This window comes from Python bivittatus, unplaced genomic scaffold, assembly GCF_059951505.1.
Source record: "Python bivittatus isolate LINGU-HERP-01145 unplaced genomic scaffold, Pbiv_v1 ctg000480_np1212, whole genome shotgun sequence".
NCBI lineage: Eukaryota > Metazoa > Chordata > Lepidosauria > Squamata > Pythonidae > Python > Python bivittatus.
The window spans coordinates 96,380,661-96,395,671 of NW_028277075.1; the positions used below are offsets into that span (position 1 = coordinate 96,380,661).

General features: G+C 33.5%; 1 protein-coding gene across 1 annotated transcript in view; it reads left to right on the forward strand.

Moving 5' to 3' along the window:
- KIF5C (kinesin family member 5C) overlaps nt 1-15,011 on the forward strand; it is a 91,250-nt gene that overhangs the window by 13,090 nt on the left and 63,149 nt on the right. Inside the window, exons 2-3 of the mRNA XM_088145181.1 lie at nt 5,068-5,158; nt 12,100-12,173. Of these exons, the coding sequence (XP_088001307.1) occupies nt 5,068-5,158; nt 12,100-12,173 (165 nt within the window). The remainder of the gene's footprint in view (nt 1-5,067; nt 5,159-12,099; nt 12,174-15,011) is intronic.

Sequence of the window (15,011 nt, forward strand, 5' to 3'; positions counted from 1 at the left end):
ATCCCCAGAATATGCGTGATGAGAATTGTTCCATGTTTGTCAGACAAGGTACAGAATGTTCTTTCACCTGTTTGTTTCTGAGTTGGAAGATACATGCCAAGCCTGCACACCAGTCTACCTCTGTGTTCCTACAGATGCTCCTGTTGTTGCTGAAAAGTCTTTTCAATAGAGTCATTTGGCATCCTATAAATTAATTAAATAATTAAATTGTCCCCCCTGCTGAATGCTAAATTAAAAAAAAAAATCCTACCCTGGCAGTGAAAATTAAAAGATAAGAAAACAGATACATTTATTACAGTTGGATCTTCCACAAGATTTGGAATTAAATTATTTCTACATTTGATGGCCTGGCAAGGGTGTTTTGACATATGATACAAAAGTTCCTATCCGTTACTGATGGTGGAGAATTAATAATATAAACAATACAGTAAGGTCTGCTCTACAGGCAGTGGAATTAGATTTTTTCTTTCTTTCAGTAGTATTTCTTTTTAAAGACAAGCCTTTTAAATGATTCCCTGTTGTAGCAGATTAAATCTGACAAATACATTTTCATACATTTCTGTCAAAAATATGTTTCTTGAGATGTAATTTTACACACTAATGATAAATAACAGTAAAAGGTTGCTGGTAGCAACTATAGCTGGTTATAATACGGCTTTTGTTTAATGTATTTGATTTTTATTCTTTATCTTAGCCTTGAGGAAAAGAAGAGGGAGTGGTAGATAACAATTTATGATTATGAAATTCTTATAATTTACATTTGCAGAGTAGTGTGTAAGCATCCATTAAATGAATATTTTCAGCTCATCACAGCCTCCAGGGAGGGGACTGTGTCTAAGAGGTGACACAGTTTTAATGACAACCTAATATGTAAAAACCCTGAAGGAGGCTTGAGTGTGGCTTAACAACTGATGCCATTAACTTGGTGAAAACTGCTTGAGGAATTATGTTTTATCTTTACAGCATCAATCATCTTGAATAATATGAAAGGTTAACATGATGTTTTTCCTTGCAGCAACTGACCTATTTAATTCAGGAAGCAATCCTTAATCTAGTCCAGAGTTTTAGTTAGTTTTTTAATTAGCATATTACATTTCATCATTTCATCATCTAAGAATAGATGGCTTTCCATCCTTTAGTATTCTCAAAAACAGTCTGGTGGAATAAGATTAGACTAAGAACTGTGTTCCCATATCAAGCAAAACCAAATTTTATTGAAAAACCATAATACTGTAGGCTTGGTTCACATATAACTCTAAGCCATAAACCATAGTTTAAGAATCATAGCAGGGTTCATCCATAGTACAAAGCTGAAGCCTAACTAGCCTCAATAACAAGGCCAACATTTACTTAAAAAGCTAATGACTAAGTAAGGATTCGATCCTAGTCCTACTGACTGAATTCACATATTGTGGTTCCTTTTGGCTTAATGCACTCTGTGAATCCAATGTGGTTGTACATCATGCATGTTTTAGCACAATATATTAATGTAGCCATTGTAGCTAATTGAGCAAATCATGATTAAAGCAAATTATAAAGGTGAAATCTCCAAGTCAGCTTGACTCCTGATGAATTAGTGGATATATTCACATAGTTTTATTGGCAACAATATTGAAAGGGTTTGCGATTGCCATTCTAGCCCCAGCTCAATACATGCCTCCAGTGACTGTGTCAGAATTCCAAGGAAAGAATCTGAAGTTCAATCCCTATAGGTATCTTGGCTGAAAAACTCACAGAGATAGAAGGGCCAATGATCTGTCAAGTGTAAGGTAGCTTCCTGTATTCCTGAGACACAGTGAGCTTTGTTGCCCAAACCCCACTATCTCACAATTTGAAAGCTCAAGTGCTCTTATAGATCACAATTCTAGTTGTCTGCACATTTTTCTTATAATAAATCTGTACTTATTTATGTTTCTTCAGTAATACTTTCATGTATGGGCCTTCAGAATAACTTATTGGGATGGAAAAGAACAAAGGAGGAAGAAAGAGGGTGAGGAAAACTAAGAGAAATTTTATATACTGTACATAGTCTTCTTGTTTATTTCCCACCTATAATTCCTAGTTTCGGTACTGATATTATTTCTCTGTTCCAGCTATCCGTTTTCCATTAAAAGTTCCAAGTCATCAAAACTTAGTTTTTTTAAAAAAAAAACTACCCAAATTTTTGTAGTGAAATAATTATAAGGAAAAGAGAAAATTATCCAGGGCAGAAATCTATTTTAAATTCAAGGATGTCTTAACTGAAATAAGTGCAGTTTAAAATGCCTTTTAAAGATGGAGGGAATGTAGGTGACTATATTGGAACTTTCCAGATAAAAAGAGTGGACAAAGGGTTTACGAAATGATGCATTTACACACATCAAAAATGGCAACTTTTTTTCTGTTGGTGGACCTTATATGAGGCTTAGTGTTTCTCAGTGTGGCCCTCTGTCACAATTATAAGAGTAACAAGCAACAATAATGCTATTATTAGGGCCTTCAGACAATAAGGCCCTAATAAGTAAGAAGACAAAAGAACTTGAATGTATCTCCAGTAATTTTTTGTATGTATGCTGACAATGAAATGAGTTTTCTTAAACTATTTGAAAAACAGTTGGCTCTTTGTATTGAAGTAGTACATTTTTAAAATTCTAAACACTTCTCAGGCGATAATTTTGGACTACCACCTTTTATATATGTTGTGTTGATGGGTTGGTTACTCTTGTAGTGGAAGAGGAATTCTTTTTTTGACAATATTGATATACAGTACAGTGCTCTGATTGCAGCAGTCTGGACATTCTCTTAGTAAATTAAAAAAATAGTGATTTTCCATTCTCTTCTACCAGGATGTGTTTTTAGTTTCTCAGTACTGTTCATTGTAAATTATAAACTGTTTTGATAAAAAAGGTAATTTATAGTTAACAATATCCCTTTTGTTCTTGAAACATAAAATATAGTAGTGCCAAACAGTTTTAAAGTAAATATTCTGGAAAAATGCTGCCTTTGAATGTTGCTGTTGCACAGATTTTTGCTAGCACTTTATCAGAATTGTATGTTAAGTAGTTGGCAGTTTTATACGATTCTTTATAGAGAAATCAAAATGATGGAGTGCAGATGAGAATGAAAAACTGAGCACAGTTCACTTCCATGGAAGTTAGCGTTGTAGTCTTTAATATTTGGCCTTTTGTTGTGTAGCTTTTTGGGGGGATTTAATTAAGAGTAGCTAAGTGTTGAACATGCCTTGAGATTCCTACCAAGCAGAGATTAAGTTAAAGGTAGCATTTGTAGTTACCATAGAACTGACAGAAATAGCCCTTGATGGAACCAATATATCTGACCAAAATTGGTTCCATTAAAGGCTATTTTTGGCATTATCTTAATCCATAATAATGCTTGTTCAGTTTTGACTTAACTTCTGACATGAATGCAGGCAGTTATGATTTATTCAGTAGACTATGAATAAACAAATCATTGCTTAATGTGAATATCAACCTAGTCTACATAAAGTATAGCTATAACATATTGGCAGCATGTTTGGGAATAAGTGAGTCTTATTCCTGGCAGTTGTTGGAGACTGATACATTTAAAATGCAACAGGTATCATCACATCTTGAATACTTTCCTGTGGACTACCCAGATAGCAGACTGTTTGCTTCAGAGCACTTAGAGCGAACAGTGTGTGGTTCCTTGTGCATCCACTGAATTGGTGGCTTTGCTGAGAGACTGACGGAGCCTTGGGAATTGGATTGATTGCCAGATGTTTCGTCTTGTCTCGCCTTCCCTTAAATATCTGCTTTTCCTTTTTGTGAAATGTATTGCTTGGTTTGGAAAATCTGTCCACATTTAGCTTTTTTCCAATGTTTCCTTAGCCATTTAATTGCTTATTTTTTTGTCCATAACATTATTTCTGAAACAATATGATAGGAAGTTGTTCATTTCCACTCCCACAAAAGCTGACCCTAACTGTCTAACTTCTTTCTGAAGTTGAACAGTATTAGAATAATATTAGACTGAGTTACATTTCGTTTGTTTGGAGTTTTTTGCTTAATGGGAAAGGAATTTTTAAATACTCATTTCATGGACTAGTAGAAATACATATACCAGCTATCCATCATTTAATTTTCTTACTGAATTTGAAATTGCTAGCACTTGAAAAAAGAGAGAAACATAGAAATTAAACAAATATAAAAATCCCTAAAAAATTAACATACAAAACTAATATTAATCACCCAAGTATATTATGTATTCATTTAATCATGTAATAACAATGTATCAAATTGTATATACATATTTTTCTGTTCTTGTAAAATATTACAGAATCTATGCCAAAGGGAAACCAACTGTGTCATTTTTTTGATTAGTAGAAAAAAATAGCCGTTTCAAAAATGGATAAATTTCTTGAATCCAGCCTTCAATATCTGGGGTAATAGTATCTTTCCAGTCTCTCAGTTGTCTTGGCTGTAAACCAGTACTTCTCAAAAATTGTTAGGTTCCACAGTTTTGGAATATAATTTAAAACAACATTGACATCTTTTACATGAAAACTTTTACCCAGACGTCTACTTATATACAATATTCTTCCAAAAAGAAACCAAAACGAGACATAACCAAATCATATGACTTAATGCACCCTCACATTTCTTAAATTTCTTACAACTACATCAGCTCTTGAGAAGAACCTTAAATAGATGTTACTGGAAATTTGGAACTGTACAAAAGAGATTTTTAATATTTTGATTGAGCCACCTCTTCAAATTTAAATTTTGAAAGGAGGAGCAAGGTCATTTGAAAAGCAGTATCAATATTTCTGCTTATTGCTGTCTGGTGTTTCTTGCATACAATGCTGAGTCTGATAAGTTGCCTAGAAACGCTGAATTCCAAATAATATTCACTAACTGCTCCAAATAAGAGATTTCATAAAAGTTACATGTACTGTTAGCCGTCTTTAGTATATTTCTTCGTAATCTATAATCTACCACCGAGTATGGGTTTGTTTCATATGGATGTCTGTTGAATTTTTAACCATGCTTTTGTTTTGATTTGTTGTGGTTGTTGTTTAATTGAAGATGCCTATTTTTTTCATTTCAGCAAGGGAAACCCTATGTTTTTGATAGAGTACTGCCTCCCAATACATCCCAGGAACAAGTTTATAATGCCTGTGCCAAGCAAATTGTTAAAGGTAAGAGGTTTTTTAACAACTACTTTTGTGCTAGAGAAGTTGGTGCTGATCAGAAGTAGGGATTGTGTAGTAAGCCCATGTAAAAGGGATGGGGAGATGGCTTGCTACTTTTTTGTTTCTCTCGATACGTGAGTATATAAATTTATATAAATATTTTTAAAAATGAAATCTAGAATCCTTTGGAAGCTCATGGATGTTAACAAGGATTGATGAGCCTGCTCTTTGCTATGTGATAGGATAGAAGAAATGAAAAGTCATGCAAATAATTTGAACATTGACACTCCTTTCTGAAGTCATGTCTAGTCCCTAAACACCTCCAGTTCAAAAGATCAGGAGCAGGCAACGCAAGTGACTATTTGCACAGAATAAATGGATGAGCATGCTGGTTTTCATCAGGGTTCACTTGTAGCACTGTTGCATTCTCTGTTCTCTTTAAAAAACTGAGTTAACAAACCATCATTTGTTTTGCTTGCTATTATCTACTCTGGGCACAAGATCTCAAGTAAAGGCCCTGTTCTAGAGAATGCTGATTAACTTACACAAAACCAGGAGTAGCTTGGTTTTAGTAGCTTGCCCTGCCAGTGCTGGTAGAGGAGAAAACATTTTTCATAGCTCTGTCCTGTGAATAGAAGGTGCTTCACTTCACCAAAGGAAAGTTGCACTCAGGAAGGACCATTTCCAATCATCGAAAAAAAAAACATTCTGGAAATGGAACTCTTCCTTTTTGAGCTGGAATTCAGTTCAGTGCATGTAATTTAAAGTTAGGATGCAAGCAATTATGGGTGTATAGCCTATTTTAGATAGCCATCTATTCTGTTTGGTGTGAATGGTTTATTAAGTTGACTGATTAAAAATACTCATTTGATTCTAATTGTCATCCATCAAGTAATTAGCACAAAATTAGTGAGCTCAATCAGTGCACTTCACTGAGAAAAAGGTATTCCCTCTCCCTCAAGGTTCAAAATACGGTTCTTTACAGGAGCATTTCTCTCACTACATTATTTCAAATAAGCAAGCATTACTATTTGTGTAATTGCTGTGATTGTGACATGTGTCAAAGAGCAACTTTTAAGATTTCTGGTAAGATGAGACATTTGTAAGTATTGATCATTGCTAGATGCTGCTGACGTTTAGAATCTTTATAAGCTTTAGTTCATTCAAATGTGAGATTTACATCTGCAATTTTTCAGAACTGCTTGAAAACTCAAGAGAGTTCAGTTAATAGCCTTTCCTTTTTTTCTCCATGAATAATTTATGATTTTCTCATATTCTCAGGGGCAGACTAGTCTCTTGGGTCCATTCTTGTGGTATTGGTGTGAATCCAGTGACACTTTTAAAAGTTAAGCTCATTATAGAAACTGTCATTTTGTTCAGTAATTGGAATGCTCATTTAAAATTACACCTATAGTATTATCTTACTGACATGCAGATTGGAATGTTAGTCTTCATACCAGAAAAGTACAAGGACAATTATTTGCTTTCTTTTTCTCAGTTATGACACTGCAAGTATTTCTTTAATTCCTCCTAATATAACTATTTTGGGTACATTTGTAAGAGGAAAGATCAGGATGACAGAACACTAAAAACCTTAGAACTGTGTGGATGTTTAACACTTCTGCCTTTCCATTGTATTAACCCTGCTGGTGAGGCTTCAAATAGCCATCTTCTACAAATGCACTCCCCTTCTTTTTTCTTTTGTCTCTCCGGCTTTTTAGAGAATAGTCCATTTTCTGTGCAGGGACATGACTGTCCTATCTGCTGAATGCTGGTAGTGGAAGAGAATTAAGCATCATGATTACTGGACATCATGACTGAAGTTCATAGAAATAAGAAATCACCAGTATGCTTCGGCTGATGGCATTTTACCTTTTTGTTATAGCTGTTTATAGATCACATCCTGCAATCTTAATTAAAGAAAATTTACTAATTTTTACAAATTTATTACTGTAATTGCTTACTAGATTCTTCTCAGTCTCAGTGAATAAACGATTAACTACCCTATATAAATTATTTCCATAGCTAACTCTGTTGAATTGCAGATTTACTTCAGATTTGTGATTGTATGTGAGGGTGGAAATTGAACATAACTGGATTTAAGGTGTGTATATACCTTCCTAATGTCCAAGTATAGTATTGTCCTACATCTAGGCTTAAGATCAAAATTTATTTTATTTTGTCATAGATATTAGTTACTGTATATACTTATGTAGAAGCCCATCTGCGGATAAACCGACCCTCAAATTTTTAACCAAAATACCATGAAAAATGTGCCATCTGAGGATAAGCTGACCCTCATTTTTCATGGCATTTTCATGGTTAAAAATTTGAGGCTCTGCTTAGCCATGGATGATGGGCTTATATGCAAGCATATATGTGATATATGGGTACTTTAAAAAAGTATTACCGTATATACTCAAAAGTAAGCCCATCTGTGAATAAGCTGTAACAAATTTTTTGGGTGTATTTTGGCACCTAAAATTCTCAGCTTATCTGCAAGTATATATGATAAACAGTAATATATCTGCTGCTTTATAAAGACATAAAGAAAAAGGATCTGGACTCAGACCTAAGAAAGTCTAAATAATGTTTTTTAAAAAAATAAGCTAATTTTTTTCCAAATTGTTTCCATGACTTCTGATTATTGCTCTGAGTATAGTAGACAGCTATAGTAGACAGCAGGTATAATGGAACATTCCTGCGCTGATAAGGATTCAGGAGGCAGTTGGGAAAGCCTTAGCAGGCTCCTGTCCTTTCCTCAGTTGATTAGGAAATGGGCAGCCAGCCCACCAGTTCCAAAAATGGGCATTAGAGAAAAATTGAGGGATCAGAAGCAAGCCTGCAAAAGCAGTGGGGCTACAGTTGCCTGGCCCTTTTGTTCCTCCCCTGAGATGGTGTCTCCTGTTTGTCTTGGTCCAATGGGGATTTTAAGTGGGCAAGTCCAGCCAGGCTAACACAGCTCCATTTTTTAAAATTAAACTTTAGTTTGTTCATAACATTATATATAAATTAAATATGAATATAACTATAAGAATTATATTACTGTTGAATAGAAGACTATGAAGTTTGAAAAAAAACCCCTAATATATTATATGTAAAGAAAAATTAAAAGAACTATATAATGAGAGAGAAAGAAAAGGAAAAATCCTATACAAAATTTCCTAGGGAGAAAACAAAGACAAAAAAGGCCCTCTAGAAAGTAGGCAGCCAAAGCAAACTTGTTTTTTATAAAATAAAAATAACTATTCGACAATTACCCTTCTGAATAATAACTAATTTTAAGTGTGTGCGTGTGTGTGTGTGTGAAATATTTTTAAAGAACAGAAAAAAAATATTAGGCTATTAAAATTATTTAACTTTCTTCAATGTTATAATGCAATATTGAAATGAATTAAACCTAGACTGGACAATAGAATCATATTGTCCAGTCTCCCCTCTTCTTTAATACAAAGCAAATTCAGAGGCTGTGAATTGATTAATTTTCTTAAGCCAACTTAACAGAACATTGTGCAGAGGAGCCCCACTACTGTTTTCAAGTTCTTGAGGACAAGAGATCATAAATAAATCTCAGCAGCACTCAAATTATTCAAAGCCAAACTTTTAGCCCAGCTCCAATACAGTGTGCAGCTGTGTTTCCCAATTTAGTCCTACTGGAATAGCTCCAGTCTAAGTTTCTTCATGCAGCAACAATAACACAACAACAATTTGATTTGCACTATAATATTCAAATTGAAGAAAGTTAACATAATTTTAATAGCTTGATCTGTTTTTTCTGTTCTTTAAATGGGTGTAATATAAAACAACTTACGAATACAAATATTCTTCCACAAGGACATAAACACTTTTTTTTTTTTTTGCAACAGTCACATTTTGATATATCCAAAGTTCTTAAGTGAAATATTCCATATTTTGGGAATATAGTTAATAGAACATTAATGTTACTAATGCCTAATGCCCTTAATGCCTGCCAAGAACTTGATTCACCATAGTTATAATATCTAGCCAATAAGGAATTACAAATTGACATGCCTATAACACATATATGTTCTTTCAGATTTATCACACCTCCCACATAGAAAGGATAAAAGCTAACCTTTCTAAAATGTTCTTTGAGGAGTTCAACAGACATTACAAAGATTTTTTTGTAAACTAAATGAGCTTTTGTATCTTAAGAAGATTCCTTAAAGCCTGAAGCCATTGATTGGACAATACAGGATATTCCAATTCTCTCTTTCTATGTCTTGTTCAAATTTGGTAATAACAGTTTAGTTTCAGTAAGGGCCTTCTCCAATACACTCAAATGCTATGGGACTTTTAGAGGCTGCAGAGTCATTGTGACAATATATATAGCATGTTTGAACTGTATATATTGCCAATCAGCCTTTGTAAGTAAATTGTATTCCTTTGGTAAAATATCAACAGTTTTAGAAGTACAATTACTTAATAGTAATGGTCCCCTTATGAATTTATGTTTTCCCCTTCAAATTAGCTATTTTTAAAATATTTTTTCTCATAATGTCAATATTCTGTGTACATTAAAGACAATATCTTGGGTAAATTTCTCCTTAATGTAGCTGTTAAAATCTTAGCATCAACATTTAAGAGAGATGTTAGACAGTAGCATGTACACTTGTAAGATCATTACCAGACTTCAAAATTATGATGATGTAAACTTCATAGTATGAAGATGGCATTTCCATAATATACCTGAAATATCTTTGAAAGTATAGGAACTATTTCTCCTTGAATTTTTTTATACCATGGTTATATCATCTGATCCAGAGATTTCATCATATCAGTAGCATAATAGATTTTCTGGAATGTTAGGAGTGCAGCCAACTCAACTGGCTGTATATCTAAAATCTCTAGAAGATTTATTTCATTAAAAATGTCTGCTCACTAGCTGTATCTTCTTGTATAAAATATAATCTTTTATAAAACTAAAAAAGGACAAAAGAAATTAAATTATTATTAGTTGCTCCAGAGGAGGCTGTCACAGCTCTGTGTTAGTCAGTGGGTAGATGGGACCAACAGGGTTGTATGTAGGAGTAGATCAGGCTGTGGGGTGATCTCCTAAGCAGGGTTTTACTGCATGATGATTTTTGTATCTGTGATGTTTCTTCTAGATACATTTTTAATGTTTCATTCAGGTTAATGGATATGTAATTTTGAATTCATAGTTCTAAATATTTCACAAAATTATGCATCTGCAATGTTAATCCAGGGCTATGGTTTTTTTGGGAGCAGGGGACCCAAAACCTGGTGCTGCATTGAGTTTCCAAATTCCTTAAACTGTACCTGCAGCACTCTATAGATACATGAAGCAATATACTTTGGTTTGTAAAAGTTGGCCTGGTTCTGAACAGGAGACAGTGGAAAAAGGAGCAATTGGTTAGAAAACTTTTGACAAGTGACCAGTTTCTTCTCAACATTACCACCTATCTTTCTCCTGCTTTGGATGCCTAATCTTTTGGGGCTTAAGGGCTGTATATGGCTGAAAAGAATTCCAAGAGCTGTAATCCACTGTGTAGGTAGGATCAGGAAAAATGTGTGAGACTAGAACAAAGACTAATTAATTAAATTGAAATGTTATTAGTTTATTTTAACTATTGTGATTAATCTCCAAGTATTTGATAATTTTATTTCTTTGTCACATTAAACATTTCAGTTTGGCTGTAGCTTGGAAGAGTTTTGAAGATCATACTCTAGAGTTTGAAAAGTTGTTAGTTCGACATCTCTGTACAAACTATTGCTATTCTGTCTGTGTAAAAATCCATGGCTGTGGGATGAACAGAAAATAATCTTGCTAACCTTAGAGGCTGCATTGCTCAGCAGGCATAGTGCTATAGATTGTATTCATCCTGTTCCCTCTTACATGTTTTCTTTCTTCCTGTGTTATCATAAGATGGTGCTTAGAGCAATTACATTTACACAGAGTAAGAATATGCCCATGTGTGTACTGTGTGTCTCTATGAATGAATGAAGAAGCTCTGCTGAAAATGAGAAATAATCTAAGATTATTTAATAATCTTCAACACATTTTAGTTTGAGAGAGTCAGCACCATGCCTTTGGACAGCTCCATGAGCAGAAGAAATCTCTTGTTTTAAGTACACTAAATCATTATTTAATAACAGTGTTACAGTTATCCCCAAACTATCACTGGTTTTGTAAAACACACCTGTTAGTCAATTTATGCAGAAATTGGTATAGTGAACATATTTTATTTCAGTAAAGATACTAACAGATTGTGAAATCAAAGTATCTAGCAGACTAGCAAAACTGTTTAATATGCCAAAACACATGTTTGTTTGTTTTTATTTTTATTTTAAAATGTCCTAAGGTGTTTGGATATAATGAATTTAATCCAAAATTAAATGAAATTCATTAAATAAATGAATTTATTTATTACTGAATTGAATTTCTCAGAAATTTAAATACAAACCAGTATATCTTACTACTAGACAGTTCATTGCCTTTTCAAAAATAGATAAGAATAATTTGGGATATTATTTTATTTCTTATTTATAATTAAACATATTCAGCAGAAAGGTAAATGTAAAACTCAGCATAGATTTATGAATTGTAGATCAGCATTTAAAATGACAAGGAGATTGAAATATATACAATAATCCTAAATGGAGAATAGCATTGTAGGCAAAGGTGAAATCTGGACACTAAGCATTATTGAAAGGATCTTTATTCAGGAAAGCGTTAGGAAAGCATAAAGGATATTACTGTCTAAATTAGATCTGGATGTTGAGAAACATTTATTTATGTTTATGTTCCCTGGCAACAGGGTACATTTTCCACTAGATTTCTTTAATTGACTTCTTAATTCTTTCCTCTTTTCTTATTAAATAATAACTAACACATGTAATGTTTTTTCCGTTGGTGATTGATAGTACTCCATAACACTAAGAGATTCTGTTGGTTTTTTTAACAGATGTTCTTGAAGGCTATAATGGAACTATTTTTGCATATGGTCAAACGTCTTCAGGAAAAACACATACTATGGAGGTAAGATTGATTTTTAAATTTGATTGGCAATAATAGCTTGAAACAGCTGGACTAGATTAATATGTTAAAATAAACAAATTAATAGTTTGAATTGGACTCAGGGTATATATGTATATGATTATCCATAAGCTTTGAAATTTGCTAATATTGTAGTCTGGACATAGATATTCATACACATACCTGTATATATACTTAAGCACATTTGTTGTTGAATTGTACACTAGATTTTACACAATCAAAAATAAACATTTAGGTGAAAATTCATTATTTATTTTTCTTTGACATTTGCTTTCTTTAGTGGAGACATTTATAAGAGCTCTGGTACATATAACTGAGTGTCTGTAATAGCATTCATTAAAGTAAAATCCAGCTACCTAGCCCAAAGTTGAAGTGGGAAAATATATGTCTTGAGTCTGTGCAGAAGGAGATAAAGTCAAGAGCACATTAAAACTAAAAAGGGGAAGGTTTTTCCCCCAATTAATCTAGGTAATCATTTAATAATTTGTGATTTTGCTAGAATTAAATTACAGTGTGATTATTTATAACTTAAGCTATACTGGATAAACATCTATTTCAGGTAGAATATAAGATATTTATTTATTTATTTATTTATTTATTTATTTATTTATTTATCAAACTTATCCCCGCCCATCTCCCCCCAATGGGGTACTCTGGGCGGCTTACAACAGATTAAAACAATAAATAAATATATCATTAAAATTTATTTAAAAAAACACATTTACACAAAATAAAAGGAAGAGGAAAACTCCAGGAGGCTGATGGAAGCAACACCAGGCCTCTAGGGGGCTAGCGAACCCCATACCTGATGACCTCCCTCCCCACCCCAGGCCAGATGGCAGAGCCAGGTCTTCAAGTCCCTCCGAAAGGCCGGGAGTGAGGAGGCCAGTCTCACCTCCAGGGACAAGATGTTCCAAAGGGCAGAGGCCACAGCAGAGAAGGCAGAGATTGGTTTATCAGAAGATAACTTTGCTGTTCTAAAGACACATTCTGAGAATTTTCAAATGTTATGTTCAAGGCTTCTGGAGTAAAAAAAAATAAAAATGGCCAGAACTCCCTAAATCATGTCTGGACTAGGTAGCTAATCAGTTTTTATTAGTTAAGAAGTTTGTTGTTTCAGTTTGTTAGATCTGTCAGGGTACTTTTCAGTAGGTGAAGCTCTATGTGTAATTCACAAAAATAGAAAATCTTTATTATTTGCTTTGCTGGAGTAAAATGCGCTCTTTATATGCCTAGTAAACATGTTTTGCTGTTAAAGAAAAGGGCTATGTAGCACTTTGAATTCAATTTTTAAAAGGTGCTTTAGAATATGTGTGGACACAAATGTAACACCTGCTTCCGCTTCAAGCAGCTGTCACCTGGGATTGTGTGGCTCCCTTCCATTGCTGTTGTGCTTTTCCTGGGAAAAGATGCAGTTGTTTTAAAGAGATGCAATAGATGCACAGCCCTGCAAAGCAGGGTGCTTTCAGCAAATAGCAGATGGTAAAACAAGTACTGTACTGTTTGTAGTTTTAGCTTGCTGCTGGTTAGTAATAAATATATTTAGCTTTTCTGCTTGTTCCAAGAATAGTATTTTACATGATGGTATTTGTAGACATTTGGTAGTCACAGATAAGAAAAAGTCAAGCAAATTCTTCTTTACACTCAAGCCAAAGAAAAATATGCTACAGAATGTGCAAGTAGTGGACTGTTACATAATACTAACCAATTTTTTAATAGTACATATATCAATCATGCAATGAATATTAACAGTGATGGTAATCTGACTTTTCTAATATCAGTCTTAGCTTTCACACCATCTTTTCCTTTGGTATATCATCTGTCAACTATTGTCTTCCTATCATGCTGATTCTGTAGGTGACATAGGTGACCATCCTCAAGAGATCTGTAAAAGTCCCAAACAATTGTTTTTGATTCTAATCAGCAAGGCAAAGAATCCTAAGTGTCTTTATCTTTATTTAGTAGAATGCTGAGAAATGCTGTATTTGCCGAAAACTATGTCCGATTGTTGAACATCAAACAAACATCAGCGGCTAAGCTTGATGACATATAATATTATTTAAAACTTGTTAAAAAAAACCAAACCAGAAAAGAAAAAAAATATTGCAAGCCATAGGATACAAAAGTCAGGTTAGTTTTCTTCATTAACCTTCAATTAATGACTTTCAAGCTGTGATAGATAGCTCTTAAAAATGAATGTCATTTGAATTTGCATTAACATTACATTTTTTGGGTCATTTTTATAGGTCAGTACTATTCAGCAGCATGAAGAGCATATTTATTTATTTGTTCAATTTATATAGCTGCCCATATAGAAGAGCTGCCCTGTTTTACCAATTACCACTATAGCTGGTAAAACAGGAAGTTTTATTTGTTGTACGCATTATCTTGCTTTTTAAGGCAGGGTGCATTGTCCTCCCACCTATTTCGTCCACTCTTTCTGTTATGTTGGGCTAAAAGAGAGCGATTGACCCAGTCACCCAATGAGCTTCACCTCAGGAAAAAGATTTGCATTCTCTCTCAGTCTCAGACTAACAATCTAAATGCTACACCTGACTGATTTTAACCCCTTTCTTAATCTATTTTTCAAGATTGTAGCCATTTCAAGATGTCTTATACCACAAAACCATACAATACCATGGGAAGTAATATTGTACAATCTTATTAAACATAAGTGTTTTTAAATAAAACATTTAACAGTAAAATAGTTCAGTTGTCAGTTAGCAGTTAATACTTAAACTTAGTTAAAAACCATAAACAGATGATTTCAAAGAACTTTCTTAAAATTAGCTGCCATTTTATTTCTTTATTAAGGTCCCT